This window comes from Trachypithecus francoisi, unplaced genomic scaffold (genome assembly GCF_009764315.1).
Source record: "Trachypithecus francoisi isolate TF-2019V2 unplaced genomic scaffold, Tfra_2.0 Lachesis_group17, whole genome shotgun sequence".
Lineage (NCBI taxonomy): Eukaryota > Metazoa > Chordata > Mammalia > Primates > Cercopithecidae > Trachypithecus > Trachypithecus francoisi.
This window is the reverse complement of record NW_022681462.1, coordinates 64,273,005-64,293,830: the sequence shown is the minus strand read 5'-3', so window position 1 is coordinate 64,293,830 and position 20,826 is coordinate 64,273,005. Positions and strand designations below refer to the sequence as shown.

Genomic DNA, 20,826 nt, shown 5'->3' with positions numbered 1-20,826 from the left:
AGCTAACATTAGAACCTACTTCACAGGATTACTGCAAGAAATAAATAAGATTATGCATTTAAGTGTTTTTCAGAGTACCTGGCAAAGAGTAGCAAACAATAAATGCCCATTTTATTTTTATTTTATACTATAAAGTAGTGAGACTTAATCCCTAAGCCTTAATTTGAATTCTGACTCTAAGACACAGCCACTTCTAATTTCACTTTGGTTAAATGGGATGTTTTACAAAAGTTTACACTCCAGGAAAACAGTTAATGTTTTAAACTGTACCTTCTCTCCTACAATGATTTCTTACTAACTTTTGGGATTTCTTCAAAGCTCAAATACTGTTCCCCTACATAACAACAAAGGTAATAATTTTCTACCACTCAGATATCATCTTACCAGAATGTTTATTCTTTGCTTTCTAGCAAATTCTTAACCATGAGCTATGTTAACTGTTGCCCTGTAGTCTGACTTTTTTTAATGAATTTCTGTCTGGTATCCCCATTGTATTTCTAAGTCCTTTGAGGTCACAGAACCACATATTAAGTACATCTTTATTTTCCCACGACATCCTCGTAGTAAGGCAGTCAATAAATAGGATGTGGTTACATGCACAACTTCATTTCAAAGCTTAAAAATGGAGAACTTGCATTGAGTGCAATTCAATGAAATTATTTATAATTTCTAAAAAATAAACTTTGGCAAAAGAAAATACAAAAGGCAATTCTTTAAGACTTGTGAATAAACATATATCCCATTTGTAGTTCACTACAGAAAATCTAAAATAATAACAAAAGACACTACTGAGGGAATATATCAATGTAGTTAGCTCTGGGCATCATAAAAGTTACAACAGAATCTAACATAGAATTTTTAGGCCGGGCATGGTAGCTCATGCCTGTAATCTTAGCCCTTTGGGAGGCTAAGGTGGGAGGATCGCTTTAGTCCAGGAATTCAAAACCAGCCTGGCAACATGGTCAGATCCCACCTCTACAAAAAATATAAAAATTAGCCAGAAGTGGTAGCACATACCTATAGTCCCAAATATTTGGGAGGCTTAAGCCCAGGAGGTTGAGTTTGCAGTGAGTCGAAATGGAACCACTGCACTCCAGCCTGGGCACAGAATGGAACCCTGCTTCAAAAAAAAAAAGTAAAAAAGAATGTTTTAAAATGGCAATTTCTATAATTAGCAATTTCTAACAGCAATCTTACTCATGATTTCTGTGGCAATAATTACTGGAGGGGGAAAGCATGAATGAAAAATCTACCCGGTAGTTTCTTTTTAGGAATATTAGGGAAATACATACAAACTTAAGTTCATATAGTACTCCAGGTGGAGGAAGCTGTTTTAAAAAATCAGTAGGCACTGGGTATCAGATAGCCCATGAAAAGAGAACCAACAAAATGTAACAAGCAAAAGCTCTACATCAGCAAAACATCAAGTTTGAAAACTCCACACACATCAACCAGTCAGGAAGTTGTGAGACAAGGTTGTGTGTACTGCTTACTCTTGAAGGGTCTCCACTTACATCCCTCAAAGTTGGTTTTATCTCTGCCTCTTGTACAGGGACACTATGAAAGAACCTTTCATTATGTGATCACAGCGAAGGAGGAAAGTCAGACATGCCTCTGAGTGAACACATTTTCCTCCTGGAGAAACTGGTGAGAGCACACTGCTTCACATGAAGTGCTCTAGGGAATCAATCATTTGAGAAAAAGTTCAGTAGCAAGTCATCTTACTGTCCTGATGCTTATGAAAATTTACCTGGATATGGGAAATACAGAAAATTAAATTTAAAGAAAAATTAAATGAGCAGCTCAAAACAAAGACAGCAGTGTGCCATGTCAGAACACAGGCTGGCAAGGAGAAGAACTGGGTTCCTGTCCCAGAGCTGCCACAAACTAGCTTTGCAATCTTGGGCAAACCAGGTGACATCCAGGGTTCAGCTTCCTCTTGTCCAAGAAAGCTGGATAATATCATCTCTACGATCTTTCCAGCTCTAATGGTTTGTGCATACGACACTGAAAACTCAGAATTATAAACAAGCCCCATTTCTTCTCCCCACACAGCAACAAAAAACCCCAAATTGTAATCTCCCTACCTGTTATAAACTATATTCCTGTATGGGGGATTTAAGAGGCCACCCGTTTAAACAAGGAGCTATAAAAAGAGGATGATCTTAAAGGGACTGTCATCTACATTCAAGTCATCAAATTTCAAAATAGAATAGAATTGTATTTTAGACTGTACGGAATGGCTTTCTTCATCCATTGAGAGAAAAGTAGATCACAGTTATTACTTTGAAGAATAAGAAATGTAAGTTCCACATTCTCCCCTGTAACTAGGGTTGCATTCTGCCTGCAAGTCACTTCACTGCCTCCGTGTATTCAGGTCTGTGGCAGTCACATTCACCTAAGATCCGACTCTTAAACTCATAGTTTTGCCACTAGGCACAGCATATCTAGCTTTGCCAGGGCAACTATGCCCTTGGAAGGGTATACCTCAGGTGTGGCGCAGCCATTCCAATGTAAATGACGTTCTTCTCTGTCATTTGTATTTTTAACTCTTAAAGGTTTTAAACACATGTAAGTATATTTATTATTAATTTAAAGGAAGTTTATGGGGCAAAATGTTGTGTTTAAAAGCAGAAATCCTCCAGTAATGTAAATAACACTAATTTCTTTTTTTTTTTTTTTTTTTTTTTTTTTTTTGAGACGGAGTCTTGCTCTGTCGCCCAGACTGGAGTGCAGTGGCCGGATCTCAGCTCACTGCAAGCTCCGCCTCCCGGTTCACGCCATTCTCCTGCCTCAGCCTCCCTAGTAGCTGGACTACAGGCGCCCGCCACCTCGCCCGGCTAGTTTTTTTGTATTTTTAGTAGAGACGGGGTTTCACTGTGTTAGCCAGGATGGTCTCGAACTCCTGACCTCGTGATCCGCCCGTCTCGGCCTCCCAAAGTGCTGGGATTACAGGCTTGAGCCACCGCGCCCGGCCATAACACTAATTTCTTGATGACTTTGGATTTTTATTGACTCCTAAACTGAGACATTTCTTTAGTTAAAGTCAGCAATATGAAGAATCAAGTTTTTCACAGAGGGCGGGGTTTCACTGTTAGAATACTGCTACTACATAGAAATTTCATCGCTCATTCACTCATCAGTTTCTTCTCACACCTATGTATGTGAAGTTACCATGTGAATGGCAACATGGAAAAATGACTGGACCTCATTAGAATGGAAACTAATGTTTTACAGAAAAACAGTCAGGACCTTATTTTTTATTCAAGCAGTCACTGGAAGAATTCTTTGGTTTATAAGAACCTGTCTTTTTGTGATAATTATTGTTTCAGTTTTTTTTTTTTTACAAATATCTCTTTTACATTAATTCCCAATTTTATCATGGTTGTCACACATAAATTAAATACATAAGATTTGGGTGCTATGTAAAAGGTGTCAAGGCAAAATAACGTTCATAGGAAGCTTTCCGGTCTTTCTCAGTTACAGTAAAAGCAAAATACATTTCCCTTAATTTGTTTTTTAAACACTACCCAACAATCTCAAAAAACTAAATGTTTTAACTTGTCCTTGGAAAGAGAAGTTGGGAAATCAAAGGCCTCTAGCACATGTTTACTTCTTAGCAAGACGGTGAACATCAGTGAAGTAATCATTAATCATAGCTGGATTCCTCAGCAAAGATGTTGGCATTGGCACTATAGCCAGTCACCAGCAATGACTGCAAGTAACTCTAGGACACTAACGCCTATTTGATTTGGAAAAGAATAAGGAACATAACGATGCCTGAAGTGTCTTGTGAGCCTTTGCCTTTCTTCATCTCAGGGCCTTGCAACATCACAAGCCCAGCTGTTAACCAGATGCATGCAACATAAGCCACAGAGTGTGAGAAAAAAAAGCATTAGCATTATTTCCATGGAACTAGTCATGTGGTTATTATAGAAATAATCAGCATTAGCATACTACAACATTTGTTTTGTTCTTGAATTGTAACACCCTACGGACAAAGTTGTCTTTATTTTTAAAAAGTTAAAAATGAAAGTACATGTTATATATCTTTGCTGAAAAATGGTGGGAAATGGATTTGTCAAAACCATATGGAAAGGAAGAGGGAATCAATTAAAAACAGAAATCTAATAAATCTAAAATATTTCCAAATGAAATGCTTGAGGTAAGCTAATTTCTTGTAAACACAGAACTCAAGTCACTTTAACAGTCCCAGATGGTGAAGTAACTTTGTGGTCTTAAAACAAAAGTCAGCCAAAAAAACCAAGACTACAACTTTACTATCAATGCAGTGGAAAACATGAGATCCATAATCAACCAACATGTTACTTTTTTTTCTTTCCAAAATTTAAAGAGATTTGCAGAGTTTTACTAAACAGACAATTTTAAGCTAAAGTTTAAGTCTGTGTATGTAAAATGGAGAAATAAAAATTAGAGATAATACTACAGTTAAAAGTGAGGTAAAATCTACAGTTATTTATACACCTTAGAAAAATATTTCTAAAAATGCCACAGTTTTGAAATGTATTATAAAGTCTAACATTCTAAATTACCATGAACTTTCTTCAGTTGACATCTGTATGATTTTATTCAAGAAAATTTTTAAACCTTTTTTAAAGTTGGGTTATAAAAAAAGTGTGTGATTTATGGGTTGACCAGAAATTATACATGATGGAATAAACATCTGCCTTACCTGCTCCACTGTCAATAATCCATCAGAAGATTCTGGCACAGGCTGCATGGGCAGAAGCTGGCACAACGTGCCTAAAAGTAAAGCAACTTCCTTCATACTTCTCCAACAACATACCAGCACCATCTGCGCGGTTACATCACATGTTTTTACTTCTTTACCTTAAACAAAAAAAAAACACAACTATTGCAACCTTGATTACTCACATCCCAGGTTTCTAAAAACAAGCTTATTCATAATTTCCCCGCGAATAATCTGGTTGAACAAACCCAATTTGTCATGTTATATTTATTCAGAAGGAAAAAAGCTAACATTTGTCAAGCATGTGTTATGAGAAGAAATCATGCTAAGTTTTTTTTTTCTTTTTTGGAGACAGGATCTCGCTCTGTCACCCAGGCTGGGGTGCAGTAGCATGCTCACGGCTCACTGCAGCCATGACCTCCCAGACTCAAGCAATCCTTCCACTTCAGCCTCCCGCATACAGGTATGCGCCACCACACCCAGTTAACTTTAGCATTTTTTTGTAAAGGCAGGGTTTCACCACATCACCTCCTGGACTAAAGCGATTCTCTCGCCTGGGCCTCCCAAAGTGCTAGGATTATAGACATGAGCCACCATGCCAGGTCCAGTATTTTAATTTCTTATTTTCAAATTAAATTTTAAAATAAAACACAATATTGTTCCAAAACTTAAGTTTAATCTTTAATTTCCAAAGATTAAACAAACTCTGCCTCTCTGTCATAAAGTATGATATGGATGTCTATAATAAATATACTCCTTATTTATTTTGGTGAGGATGTCTGTTGCATTAGTAAAGGAGTAGAGTATAACTTTTAAAATCAAAGGAAAATACAAATTATCTTTCAAAATATATTTAATTCCCGTGGCCAATAAGCTATAATTACCCTTACTTACTCTCTTATTCTAGTTTTAGGAGTATTTTGGTACTGACATTTTTTTAAAATCCAAGATGAACTATTATATTAAGTAAAAGAGCGCACTGACAAAAAGGTACTTATAGGGTAATCTCATTTGTGTTTTTATTTAAAAAGCCCAATGCATTAAATGGGTAAGTGTACATACACATAAATATATAAAATAAGTATAAAATTATATATTGCACTAAAGAGGGAAGACATGGAATTGGAGAGGAAACCTAGGAGGAATTTAATTTGTTTTTAATAAATATTTACCTCTGTTGTTTGAAACTATCACAATAGGCTATAATTACATTTATATGTTGTGTAATTTAAAAATTTAAGTGTGGAGATAATTTTTTGCAAGACAATATCCCCACCTAGTGGAGAATGTAGAATATGTAATACATCACTAAGAAATTGCTGCTTCTGATGCCGTTTTACAGCACTACAGGAAATTTAGTAACAACTAATGATCAAACAAGATGTAAGAACTCGAATTCTGGAGGCTTGATACAACAAAGCAGCTCCCATTTTACTAATAAGGTTTGTTTCCTTTAAAAGCCTGCTTGACTTGAAGAACTCCCACAGCAGACAACGAACCACATTGCTGGGAGAAGTTGACTGCTACCCAAACCCAGGTTCATCATAGCGCTGCTCTTACATCACCTGGGCTGTCAAGGCAGGTTTCACCACTCCAAGGCTTTTTGTTCTAACAGCTTGTACACTGCACAACAGCACCTAATAGTCTGGTAAAAGTCTTATAAATGCATTCCTTAACCCAAATCTTTCCCAAAACCAAATCTTTTAAAAACTATTTTCTAGAAATGTTCTGCACAGATTTGCAACCTCTAATTTACTATATTAAAAGGGCATTCTGTACATTTTACTTGTTAAACATGAATTACAGTATCCACTTCATACAAGTTACCTTTGATTTCTGTAGAAATATCAATATTCACCACACTGGCATTCAAGTCCTTCATATCAAAGCTATCATGTTCTTTCAATATTTTGGCTTGGTTAAAATAATCATTAGTATCTCGAGGCTGAATCTCATTGAGAATCATCTGTAAGCGGTTTGCTGACTCTGAGGGAAAGAAATTAGTGTACATGAAACCCCAGTAACACAGCACATGTCAGATTTCCCTTGGGGATACTCAACCTCAAAAAATCTATAATTTTCAATACTTAATAATCAGTTGTATTAGAAGGGACTCACAGGGTGGATAATATGAAAATTATTTATAGAGTTTTCATGATGCTTGAGTGTACTTTTAAAATATGGCAATTTAGACTGAAATGTAACAACAAAAAAAACTAACTGAAACTGTCCACAGGACAAAGGCTGCCATGTCATCTACACTGCTTTTCTTAGTGTTGTCTAAATATCTCAAATATGGTGCTAATCATGTCAAAGAAGTGCAATAAACTTCAACAAATTTAGTTTTAAGATGCTATTTCTCTATGAAGGAAAAATGAAGCAGGCAACAGAAAAGTAGAACAAAATCAATATTTGATTTAAAATATAAATAAATAACAAAAAATAGAAGAGGTTATCTCCCTATCTATAATACAAGGTATCAAAGTTTAAAGATAGAAAGGTACAAAGACATTTTTAAAAACCCATCAACAACAAAAACAATCTTTTATAGGACAGGAATATCATAAAGACTCCACAACTTTGAAACACATTATGTAATATGATTTAATTATGATTTACAGTCTTCATATTACATTAAGTTTTATTTTTATTCCCTAAGCACTCACTGGATTAGGAAATGTAAGCTCCATGAATGCAACACTTTGTTCATTACTGAGTGACTAGTGCCTATAACAGAAACTGGCTCATGGCAGAGGTTCAGGAACATGAGTTGAAGGAATGAATGGATGGCTAGGTAGTAAGGAGTTAGGCTCAGATTTTCAAAACTAGCCATGGGTAATCATCTGAAATCAATTAACAAATCAAAGAACCAGTATTTATTGTACATCTATTATATTTACATCTATTATTTAGGTACTATGGGAAATACAAACACTCAAATTACTATCATGATGATTCAATCAACATCTTATGTTCCTTCCTGCAACAGCCATGAAAAACTAACAATGACCCCAAAGAAACCCCCCAAAGACCAAGAAAAGATGAGAATAAATTTGTAAGAATCCTATCCATTCAATTTTACAGCTTTCAGGGGAGACTTTTCTCAAGAAATTCAGAATGTATGGCAGATAACACAGGGAAGAAGAAGCAAAAATGAAGACAAGCAGAGGTAAAAAGGCAGGTAGAATGAAGGAAAAGTCTGTGGGGCAAAGACAATTTTTGAGACCAACTGATATCTTAAAACTCTTCACTAATAAAGATAATGTTAGCATCCTCTGTAGGATCTACCCACAGTAGGTAACAAAAATATTCAAGATTTCTCATCCAGAATATATGATGGGTACTTTGCTGACCCAAACATTAGCTATAAGACTCCATGTTCCTTATTCTTATGCACTGTTCAAGTAGAAAATTTAAAGCGTCAAAATTTGGTATTTAAGGTCGGCACAGTGGCTCAGTCCTGTAATCCCAATGCTTTGAGAGGCCAAGGCAGAAGGATTGCTTGAGGTCAGGAGTTCAAGAGCAGCCTGCACAACACGGGAAGATCCCATCTCTACCAAAAAAAAATGATAATAATTAAATAAATAAAATAATGTGGTATTTAGACTAACATCAAGCTAAATAAATATGTCTTACTATCATGAACCATCACCAATCTTCTAACTCATTTTCAGGAAAGAACAAAGCCTAATATTCTCTATGCAAAACACGTTAACTCCACATTACCTTAATTACCAGCCCAAGGTATTTCAGTGTATGATACAGTGCGTGTTTATGACACACTCGGGTTTTCTAATACAAGCCTCTCATTTCTACTCTAAAATACATTTACAAACTTTATTTCAACACAAAATATAATTATATTTCATGATTTTTCTGTGTATTAAAAGGAACACTCCATTTTAGTGCAGGTTAAGTATCCCTTATCTGAAATGCTTAGCACCAAAAACGTTCCGAATTTATTTTTTTGAATATTGGAATATATGCATTGTACTTAATAGCTGAGCAGCCCTAATCTGAAAATCCAAAATCCAGATGCTCCAATAAGCATTTCTTTTGAGCATCCTATTGGTGTTCAAAAAGTTTCAAATTCTGGAGCATTTTATATCTCCAATTTTCAGATTTGGGATGCTCAACTTATATAGTATTATATAACTCAATTACCCTGGGGTAGGAGGTACCTTGCTCATCCCCTGGTTTGGGATTTTTTTTTTTTTTTTTTTTTTGCTACTTTTTAATAGTTAAAACTATTGCTAAAAGGCAGAAATGCCACAAATAATAATAATTCTTTTCTCCTCAATTTAGCTTTATATCTCCCCAAAGAAATACTCAGGAAAAAAGAGGTAAAGACATAATAATCAAACCACAGCACTCTAGCCTGCCTTCTTCATTTGCTAACCTGAATCAGTGTCCATTGGTATAAGGCCTTCAGGGGATGAGCTCTGAATGACTGGAGACACCACAGTGGAAAGCCTGTAGGATATCAAAAGGAGCTTCTCTACCACAGGTCTCCACTCGCTCACCAACTGCAGGCTGCTGCAACAAGAACATTAGGGAAATTTATACTAAAAGCAAAAATCACATTTTAAAAATGAAAATTAGATAAAAGGAGTTGAATTTGTGTTTCAAAACTGTTCAATATATAAAATATGTGAGACATAAAAATACACCAAGATATGTATGTTTTTAAATCTGATTTTCAATTTTATTCAAAGCAATAGACTGCATGCCTTTCCCAGGACACATTCCAACAAGAGGTTAAAGCTCAGAAATGAATGGATTTCTGAGACAGGAAGGTAGCTATAGAAATCCTTACTTTAGAGATAACTTCTGCAAAGCTCCTGTTATACAGTGGACTCGCCCATACATTGGAAATGATGCTGCTGCCTGAAGCAGAGAATTTTCAGCCTGATATACTTCTTCCTCAAGATTTTCCATCAAGCATTTGATAACTAGAAAAAGCAAACAAAATCAAAGTAATGTCAATTTTAAAACATTTGTAAATGTACGAACAGCAGAACAGTTCCCATTAATATGCCCAACTCAAATGAACTTTACACTAGAGTTTTTTTAATCAAAAAGAGATCTTTCAAGGTTATCCAACAGGGTTGCTCATTTCTAGTTAAGGCAGAACTGAGTGTCTTTCCCTAAACTGCCTGTATCCATTACAACATTCACTCTTAGTCCTTCCTCCTAAACATCCTCTCACTAGGATATCAAACCCCAGGCTGATGAGGCATCTGCTCATTGGACAGCAGATGGCTTTCAAATTAAAAAAGAAAAAAAAAGAACAGTTTTTTGGAAAAGTAATTCATATACCACAAAATTCATACATTTGAAGTATACAATAGTTTTTACTAGTCACATATGTACAACCATCACCATAATTAATTTTAGAACATTTTCACTGCCCTCCTGCCACCAAACCAAAAAAAAAGAAAACTTACCGGTTAGCAGTCACTGCTCTCCTTGCACCTCTACCCTTCTCCAGCCCTAGAGGACTGGCTTCTTTCACTTAGCATGTTTGCAAAGTTCATCCATGCTGCAGCATGTATCAATACTTCATTCCCTCCTTTAGATGAGTAATAGTTCACTGTATAGCCATACCACATGGACATACCACGTTTTATTTATCCAATTATCTTTTGATACACATGGATTGTTCCCACTTTTTGGCTACCATGAATAATGCTGCTATAAACATTCTTGTACAAGTTTTTGTTTATATGTATGTTTTCATTTCTCTTAGGTATATGCTTGTCATGGACTACGTGTTTGTGCTCCCTCCCCCACCCCAATATTGGTATGCTGAAGCCCCAATCCCCGACGTGATAATCGCAGATGGAGACCTTGGAAGGTAATTAGGTTTAGATTAAGTCATGAGATTAGGACCCTCATAATGGGATTAGTGTCCTTATAAGAACAAAGACCAGGCCGGGCGCGGTGGCTCAAGCCTGTAATCCCAGCACTTTGGGAGGCCGAGACGGGTGGATCACGAGGTCAGGAGATCGAGACCATCCTGGCTAACACGGTGAAACCCCGTCTCTACTAAAAATACAAAAACTAGCCGGGCGAGGTGGCGGGCGCCTGTAGTCCCAGCTACTCGGGAGGCTGAGGCAGGAGAATGGCGGAAACCCGGGAGGCGGAGCTTGCAGTGAGCTGAGATCTGGCCACTGCACTCCAGTCCCGGCGACAGAGCGAGACTCCGCCTCAAAAAAAAAAAAAAAAAGAACAAAGACCAGAGCTTGCTCTCTCTTCCTGCCATGTGAGCACACAGCAATGTGGCCATCTGAGAGTTAAAAAGAGGCCCCTTATCAGGAACTGGAAACTTGATCTTGGAATTCTCTGCCTCTAAAATTATGAGAATAATGGTCTGTGTTTAAGCCACTTAGTCAATGGTATTTTGTTATAGCAGCTCAAGCTAAGAGTAGAACTGCAGGGTCACATGGTAACTCTACGTTTAGCCTTTTGAGGAACTGTCAGACTATTTTCCAAAGCAGATACAGCATTTTAAAATCCCACCAACAGTCTATGTGGGTTCCACTTTCTCCACATCCTCATCAACACTTGTCATCATCTATTTTTTAAATTATAGTCATAATTATGGGCTGTGAAGTGCTTCCTCGCTGTGATTTTGACTTGCATTTCTACAAAGGCTTTTGATGCTGAGCACTTTTTCATGTGCTTACTGTTCATGTAAGTAACAGTACCTTCTTTGGAAACATGTCTATTCAGATTCTTTGCCCATTTTTAAAATTTGGTTAAGTCCTTTTATTAGTGAGTTGTAAAAGTTCTTTATATATACTAGACAAAAGTCCCTTATCAGACGTAGGATTTGCAAATATCCCATTTTTCAGGCTTTTTCAATGTCTTAATGGCATCCTTTCACATACAAGTTTTAAATTTTGATGAAGTCCAAGTTATTTTTTGTTTCCTTTTGTGGCTTATACTTTGGAAGTCATGACTAACCACTGGTTAATCCAAGATTACAATGATTGACATTCATGTGTTCCTCTAAGAGTTTTATAGTTTTAGCTCTTATATTAGATCTTTGATTTCTTGTGAGTTAATTTTTGTATATGGCGTAAGGTAGTGAATCTAATTTCATTCTCTTGCATGTACGTGTCCAGTTATACCAGTATAACAGATGTCTCCCCTCATGCCTTGGAAGGAGAAGGTTATATTCCAAATATTAGATTTGTGTAAAAACAGCAAATCATTTTCATTCACAATGTATTAAAAACTCCTAAAAATCAATAAGAAAAAGACAACCCTACAGAAAAACTGGACAAAGGACATCAAAAAGGCATTGCATTGAGGGGGAAAAGCAAATGGCTTGTAAAGATGGGAAAAAGTAATTACATTAGTAATCAGAAAAATGTAAGATGAAACCACAATTAAATATTATTTTATATTACACAAAATTTTAAAATCTGACAATAGCAAATTATGGTGATGATGTGATGCAATACAAGTCTCAGAATTTGCTGGTGAAAGTGTAATTTAAAAGCCTACTTGGCATCATCTCATAAAGCTCAAGATGCACATACTTTGTGACCAAATTATTCCATTTGTTTACCACAAACTCTTAGATATGTGCATTAGAAGATATATTAATATATAGGCTGAGTACCCCTTATCTGAAATGTTTGGGACAAGAAGAGTTCAGATTTTATATTTTTTCAGATTTTGGAATATCTGCACCATACTTTGAATATCCCAAATGTGAAAATCCGAAATTCAAAATGCTCCAATGTGCATTTCCTTTGAGTGTCATGTTGGTACTCAAAAAACTTCGGATTTTGGACTACTTCAGATGTTGGATTAGGGATGCTCAACCTATATGTAAAAGATCTATATGAGAATGTTTACATTGGCATTACTTATTTAGGAAAAAAGTCTATCAACAGGAGAACAGATTCATAAATTGTGGTAAATCTGTATAATATATACAGTAAGTACTACTGAAAAAATTCAGTATCACATAAAACTGAATAATATATAATACATATATATGCCAGAGGCAATATTATAAAAAAAAAGATAAAAATATAAAATACGGCTAGGATAAAGGAAAGGCTTCAAAGATATGGGTGTTATTGTATGGCTACAGTAAGTGTGACCATCTAGCTTGTGAACAAAACTTGTGAACTTTTTACATATTATTTATATATATTACATGTATATATACTTAAGTCTTCTATATTTAAATATTCTTTGTATGTTTGAAATATCTCATAAAGTCCTAAAATGTCTTGAATTGAAAGTCTTTATGTGAGGCATGCACTCCCTATTCATCTCAATTGCAGTCCTCTTCCCACTGTCTAAATAGGGTCTCCTTTTAAATCCAGCGATGAAGCAATTCAAATAGGCAAGTATCATCCTCCATGGTACTGTCATCTCTCTATCTCCAGATATCTGGCAACAATCCCATCAGAACTAACCATGGCCTCCTCTTTTCCTCCCATTACTAGTTCTCTTTTTTGTGGCTGTCTCTACCATCTTGGAAATAATAATTTTTAACTCTCTATATCTGATCTCCCTTTTCCTATTAAAAAAAAATTCCTTATCTGTCCTTATTTCTAGTACAATTCCAAAATGAAGATTGACTAGCATAAAATTAAGTACATGAATCCCCAATAAATATTTGTGGAAAATCACTAGATCTGAACAATCTCAGAACATAGGTTTTGGAACTGGCTATCTGGGAAACGAGAAAGACAGGGGTATGACAGCTAATTAAAACATAAACCCTGACAGACAAAGGAACTCTGCCTATATAGAAACAATAAAGATGGTCTGTCTCTAGTCACAGTATAATTTATGCAGGGAAAAAAGCAAACTTTTGGTAGAGAAAGAGGTAATTCTCATTTAAAAAGAACTTTATTAATAAATATTTGTATATGTGCTTATTCAACATAAATCTTCGGTTTAGAAGAAAGTATTATAGCTGAGTAAACTGTTCATTTGCATAATAAGAACCCATGGTGCTCTTATATGCTGATAAACTTTTAAATAAAAAGTCACGAAGGCTATGTTTAACCATTAAATATTCTAGCCAAATGAATACTGAGAGAGTAAGATACCGGTTTTGATAAGAGCAAACATCAATACAAACCCATTAATGTGTTCCTTTCCACCACAGCAGCTGGCCTATCTCCATCACCACATGCAACTTGCTGAGTTAAGTAGGCAGACAAGGATAACGGTAGAGCATCCTGCCATATTAAGAAGTTCAGCAGGTAGGAAGCTGTCACACAGTCGTATGGTTTGGTGCTTGTGCTGAGCGCCAATGCTGCCTGAAATAAGCCTTGCAGTTTCTCTGAATCCTAGAATAAAGCACAGAATCAGTAACTGTCAAATTAAAGATTTCTTTAATTTAAAAAAATAGTAAATTATTTAAAACACAGCCTGGAGCTGGGTACAGTGGCTCAAGCCTGGAGTCCCAGCTACTCAAGAGGCTGATAGAGGAGGATTACCTGAGGCCAGGAGCTCAAGATCAGCCAAGACAACACAGTGAGACCCCATCTCAAAAAAACAAAACAACACAGGCTGGGTGCAGTGGCTCATCTCTGTGACCCCATCACTTTGGAAGGCCAAGATGGGAGGATCACTTGAGGTTAGGAGTCTTGAGACCAGCCTGGGTAACACGGTGAGACAAAAAACTTACTCTACAAAAAAACTTAAAAATTAGCTGCATGTAGTGGTGCACACCTGTAGTCCCAGCAAGTCAGGCTGAGAGGGGAGGATCACTTGAGCTCAGGAGTTCATGGCTACAGTGAGCTATGACTGCACCACTGCGCTCCAGCCTAGGCAGTAGAGCGAGACTCTGCCTCTGTGACCAAAAAAAAAAAAAAAACACAGCCTGACATACAACTGTAACTCAATATAAATATTAATTTCCTTTCTCCCTGAATATAGGTAAGTTTTTTATTACAGTAATTAATGATTACTAATCGGTTGGAAATAATTTCAATTGGGAAATTCAACACTGATAAAACCTTTTTTAAAAACTGCTTCTTTCTTCAGCAAAAGTGTACTTTGTCCTGTAGAATTTTGCTATGATTACAGCCAGACTATCTTCATTATTTCTAGACAGGGCAGTTCATAGTCTCTCTGGGCTGATGTTTCACCTGGGCATCATATGGCTGCCCTTCTCCCTTCCTCCTTCCTATACAGGTAGTTCATTGGAGAAAACTGCAAATCCCCTGGGAGGCTGTACCTGGCAAAACTTCGTGTGTGTAGAAAACAAAGTGATCAATTCAGCCTCAGAAATTATGCATCAGCGCTCCCACACCTATATCTCATAGAAACATCCACTCACATCGCCTGTCCTAAAGAAGATAGAACAAAGGACAGTGTGCTGTTGTAGTCACGGAAAGGCACTGGGTTGACAACAGAAGACAGGAGTCCTAGTCCCAACTTCAACAACTGGCAAGCTGTGTGTTCACCAGTCTGGAAGTCAGGATTTGGCTGCTCAATAATATTCTGATTCTACCAGGATTATGTCCTATCTTATGTCAGGAGAAAATAATTATACACTCAATTTTGAAGTAGATTACAGGTCTACAAATATTTGATGATGTTTTATAATTTCACAACAGTAGATATCAAATGTGCTGATTTAAATATCTGTTTATTCCAATTTAAATTCTTTACCAGTTGATTGTTTATTTTCTATGACCTAAACAAAAAACTTAAAAGTAGTGGCCAAAGTTCCAGTTTAAGTATTAGAACCAACTAAGCATCTAAGCCATTTTTTAACTGACAATTAAGTCCCAGAACTGTTTTATTAACCATTAGTAAGAAAGATAATAATAGCCTTTAAAGTCTAAAATGTCTTTGTTGCATCATCTTAGGTAAATCGAAGTATAATATGACAAAAGATCTAGGCTATGCAGCTCCACAGAAAGAAGGGGAGTAAACTAGGTGAACAGGGTTTCTCAAGCGACTTATGAGAAAAAAATGCCGTCAACAATACGTACGTACAGGTTCTTAGAGAGATCAGGTTAGCATTCAAAAACTGCTGTAATCTTAACTATATTAAAAAATTAATTACATATTATATAAGGGACACCCAAAGAAAGACTTTGGAAATATAATATTGTGATGGTTAATACTGAGTGTCAACTTGATTGCATTGAAGGATGCAAAGTATTGTTCCTGGGTTATGTCTGTGAGGGTGCCAAAGGAGATTAATACTTGAATCAGTGGACTGGGAAAGTCATCCTCCATCTGGGTAAACACAATCTATTCAGGTGCCAGCGCAGCCAGAATAAAAGCAGGAAGAAGAACATGGAAAGAGTAGACTGGTTTAGTCTTCTGGCCTACCTCTCCCATGCTGGATGCTTCCTGCCCTAGAACATCAAACTCTCCTAAGTTCTTCAGCTTTGGCTTCCTTGCTCCTCAGCTTGCAGAAGGCTATTGTGGGACCTCACCTTGTGATCGTGTGAGTCAATACTCCTTAATAAACTCTCCTTTAGATATACATCTATCCTATTAGTTCTGTCCCTCTAGAAAACCCTCATACAAATATATAATTAATATTTTTAAATCTTGAATGCCTATTCCTTTAACTAGTTTACTAATCTGGAAGCCAGACAGAGAGTATAAGCAAAATCCTACAGCAAACCACATGTGGTACTAAATTTCTTGAATTCTATGGCTAGTGTCACTATACCAAGCACAGGTTTATCAAATGTAGAGATGCAGAGGTCCCTTAAGCCCCTTAGTGATGTAAGGGCCAAGTCTTTCACATTTATGCCATAATATGCCTTCTCCATCCAGGTACTCTCAAAATATTTGCCAAGAATGAGACATCGCTATTGACAAAATATGAGGTGACGTGACGAATGATAAGGTGAGGAGCGGCAGACAGAGGAAGAGAAAATCTCCTCTTTAAAATGGTAACGAAAGTTAGCAGCCTGAGCACCAGGGAAGTTTCTGCTCACAAGGGCACCTGAAAAATCATAGGCATCGGTAGATGCTGTACAGCAACTTCCAATATGGACCCAAGTCAAAAAAGAGCTGTTCTGAGAGATAGATAGATAGATGTTCTACATAGCCATCTAGAAGCCACAGAAACAGATACTACCCTCTCTGGCATGTGATCCTACAGAATTCCACTGCATCTACAAGCTACCATGCCCTAAACACAGCTGAACAACCACAGCCTAGACCATGGCTCAGTTGCAGCAGGCACCCTCGGCCTTTACAGAGCTCTAATAGAAAGCCATAGCTAAGCTCCAGAAACTGTACTCTGCTGGTGACCCAAGAGCCCCAGGAGAAGCCTCAAGGGCAGAGCTAAGAGCCTGGGTCTGGAAGTCCCCTGCAGACTCATCCCCACGCAATGTGTTCACTTCCAACCCCATCTTTAATTCCTACCCCAAAGTGGGAAGAGCAATGTGTCAGGAAGAATGGAGGGGCTGGGGATGAGGTAGAGCACCCAGGGACTGTTGTTAACCTCAAGTACTTGGTAAGTTTCAGTCTCAGTTTAGCTATTGCTGGTTGAAAAACCAGAAACATCCTCTCTACCTCATTTACACTCAGTTTCTCAAGTGTATGAAAAAGGGAGATTATCTCAAAAAATGCAAGTTACTGTAAGCGATGCGTTCTGATCGAATATTACATGTCCAAGGAAACAGGGGAAACCACAGTTAACTAAAATCTACCAATAATCTGGTAAACAATAAAACCTACCACCTCCTACACCTCCCTTTTTATCAAAGCAATAAAAACAGCCAAGCTCACTGATTTGGGCCTTATTTACTTTTTGATATTTCCTCCTTTCCCACCAACCCCAAAATAGTAGAGAGGTGTTAATGATAATTGAAAGAAACAGTCCAAAAACATGAGATGGCAGACGCAAAGTGCATGAAAAATCCTCAGATTGCTTTATCTGCTGATAGAAAGTTTCCATGCATATACCACATTTATACTAGAAAAGTCCTGATACCTGAAAATGTACAGCTGTTTTTGATAACTTCATCAGAAGATCAAATGCTAAAATTTTCACATCTTCAAAAGTGCTGGTAAAACATTCCATTAGTGCTTGGAAACGACCAACATCAATATCATGATTCAGCTGATACACTGTATAAATTCTACCTAAAAATATTTTAAAAACAAAAAGATTTAAAAGTGAACAAAAGGAAATCAATCTTCTGAAGTTATTTGACCAAATTTATAGAAAATTAGTACCAAAAAACCACACTTCATACTTTACCCATGACAGCATAAAAGGGTAACTTTTCCATTAATTTATTTCTTAAAATGACAAAATAAGTACCACAGTTCTCCAAATTAAAAAAGATTTTAAACCATTCCATTATCTTTCAAAAGATATTATGTAAAAGATTCCTAAGTTATTGTTAAAAATAAACAAAAACAAGTAAATTTAGAAACACATCTTCTTAAAAATCTTAATAAAACTTCTTGACCTAGAATACAAAGTCCTGGCCGGGCTCAGTGGCTCACGCCTGGAATCCCAGCGCTTTGGGAGGCCGAGGCGGGTGGATCACCTGAGGTCAAGAGTTTGAGACCAGCCTGGCCAATGGAGTAAAACCCCGTCTCTACTAAAAATACAAAAATTAGCCGGGCATGGTGGCACATGGCTGTAATCCCAGCTACTTGGGAGGCTGACGCAGCAGAATCACTTGAGGCCGGGAGGTGGAGGTTGCAGTGAGCCAAGATCACATCAGTGCACTCCAGCCTGGGCAACAGAGACTTGGTCTCAAAAAAAAAAAAAAAGAAAAAAAAAAAAGAAGAAAAGTCCTACTGTATCTTAGAATGAACTGACACAGAATGATCAGTATGATGACATATCCTGACAGACTTACTGGGAATCAAGGATAAAGAAGGAATCTACTGGCCATTCAGGGAAGAGCTCAATTCATCTACAAAATGGAAAAAACTAGACTGGCTGCACTCGTCCCTATAACAACATGTAGTGCTAAAAGATAATGGAGCAATGCTCACAAAATCCTCAGGGAATGAAGGTGTGAAGAACTTTGCCTATCAAACTCTTATTCAAGTGCAAGAACAATAGAAACATTTTATAATATGCAAGAAATTAAGAACTACTTATCTCCAGAAACTTCCAGAGAAAAAGGAATTTCAGCCAACCAAGGGATGAAAAGAAAAATTATCCTAAAGAATGATGGCAATCACTGACTTCACTTAACTCTAGGGGCAATCACTGACTCCACTTAACTCTAGGATGAAGACTCAAGAACTGTGGAAAAACAGGGTTTCAAGGCAAAATGTGAAGAACACTTAAAAACATTTCACAACTGAACTCCTAAGGAAAACGGAAACATTCTTATGCTTACTTAATTTGAGGAATATAAATTGGGATACAAATTTCTCATTTAATCATAATTTACAAGTTAGCACAACCCTATGAAATTCCTAGAGCTGACACCTGAGGTTTTTGTTACTTCCTTAACAACTTTGCTCAGATTTGCTTCTTGTTCTCCAATCTGACTGCTTTTTTTTTTCTTGTATAATTGCTCTGGCTAGAACTTTCAGTACAACAGTGAACAGCAGTGGTGACAGTGGGCATCTGTGTCTTCTTCCTGATCTTAGGGCAAAAGCTTTCAGTTGCTCACCACTGAGTGTGATGTTACCTGTGGTTGTGTTACAAATGTCCTTCATCATCTTGTCCTTCCTATTCCTAGTTTTGCTGTGTTCATTTTTTTAATCATAAAAGGGTACTGAATTTTGTCAAATGCTTTTTCTGCATAAATTAAGATGATCACATGGTATTTCCACCTTCATTTTAATGTGATGACATTGACTATTATTCTTAAGTTGACCCACCCTTACATTCCTGGGATAAACTCCTTACTCATGGTATATAACACTTTTAATATGCTGTTGGATTTGGTTTGCTAGTATTCTATTGAGGGTTTTTGCCGCTATATACATAAGGGATATTGGTCTTTTATCTTCTTTTTCTTTTCTTCTTTTTTTTTTTTTTTTGAGATGAAGTCTTGCTCTTGTCACACAGGCTGGAGTGCAATGGTGCGATCTCGGCTCACTGCAACCTCAGACTCCCGGGTTCAGGCGATTCCTCTGCCTCAGCCTCCTGAGTAGCTGGGATTACAGGTACCCGCCACCACATCCGGCTAATTTTTTGTATTTTTAGTAGAGATGGGGTTTCACCATGTTGGCCAGTCTGGTCTTAAACTCCTGACCTCAGGTGATCCACCAGACTCAGCCTCCCAAAGTGGTGAGATTACAGGCATGAGCCACCACACCCGGCCGGTTTTCTTTTAAGTGACTTTGGTTTTGGTATCAGGGTAATGATGGCCTTATAAAATGAGGTAGGAGGTGTTCCCTTCTCTTCAATTTTTTGAAAGAGTCTGAGAAGGACTGGTGTAATTCTTCTTTCAACGTTTTGTAGATTTCACCAGAGAAGTCACTCGCCCTAGACTTTCTCTTCTCTCCTTCTGTGAGCCTTCTGAATACTGATTCAATCTCTTCTTAAAGGTCTGCTCACATTTTCTATTTCTTCTCAAGTCAGTAATTGTCATGTTTCTAGAAGCTTGTCCATTTCATGTAGATTATCTAACTTGGTGTTACAACTGTTCACTGTATTGTCTTATAATCATTGTTATTTCTGCAAACTTAATAGAAATGTTCCTACTTTCATTTCTGATTTTAGTTGTTTGTACTGTCTTTCTTTTATCTTAGCCAGTTTAGCAAACTTTGTCTATTTTGTTGATCTTTAAAAAACACAACTTCTGGTTTCGTTATTTGTGCTGTTTTTCTATTCTCTATTTCGTTTATCTTTGTTCTAATCTTTTTGTTTCCTTCCTTTTAAGTTTGTTCTTCTCTTCTAATTGCTTGAGGTAGAAAGTTAACTTGGTTATTAATTCAAGATCTTTTGCCGTAGGCATTTACAGCTATAACTTTCCCTATAAGCACTGCTTTTGCAGCACTGCGTAAGTTTTGGTATGTTGTATTTTTGCTTACACTCATCTCAAAATATTTTCTAACTTCCTTCATTATTTATTCTTTCATCCATCAGTTGTTTAAGAGCTTTTTTCAAATTTGAAGCCCTTTATGACACCACTGTATGAAGCCACTAACGCTCTCCAGCCTCCTAGGTT

General features: G+C 36.9%; 1 protein-coding gene across 9 annotated transcripts in view; it reads right to left on the bottom strand.

Moving 5' to 3' along the window:
- The window catches only part of THADA (THADA armadillo repeat containing), a 366,170-nt gene that overhangs the window by 312,344 nt on the left and 33,000 nt on the right, over positions 1 to 20,826 (bottom strand). For 7 of the 9 annotated variants that reach the window (XM_033175863.1, XM_033175871.1, XM_033175867.1 and 4 more), the window contains 6 exons: positions 17,667 to 17,818; positions 13,830 to 14,040; positions 9,528 to 9,663; positions 9,111 to 9,247; positions 6,539 to 6,697; positions 4,694 to 4,851 (listed from right to left, as the gene is read on the bottom strand). In XM_033175863.1, coding sequence (XP_033031754.1) covers positions 4,694 to 4,851; positions 6,539 to 6,697; positions 9,111 to 9,247; positions 9,528 to 9,663; positions 13,830 to 14,040; positions 17,667 to 17,818 — 953 coding nt within the window. The remainder of the gene's footprint in view (positions 1 to 4,693; positions 4,852 to 6,538; positions 6,698 to 9,110; positions 9,248 to 9,527; positions 9,664 to 13,829; positions 14,041 to 17,666; positions 17,819 to 20,826) is intronic. The other 2 variants (XM_033175868.1, XM_033175869.1) reach the window with 1 other exon arrangement.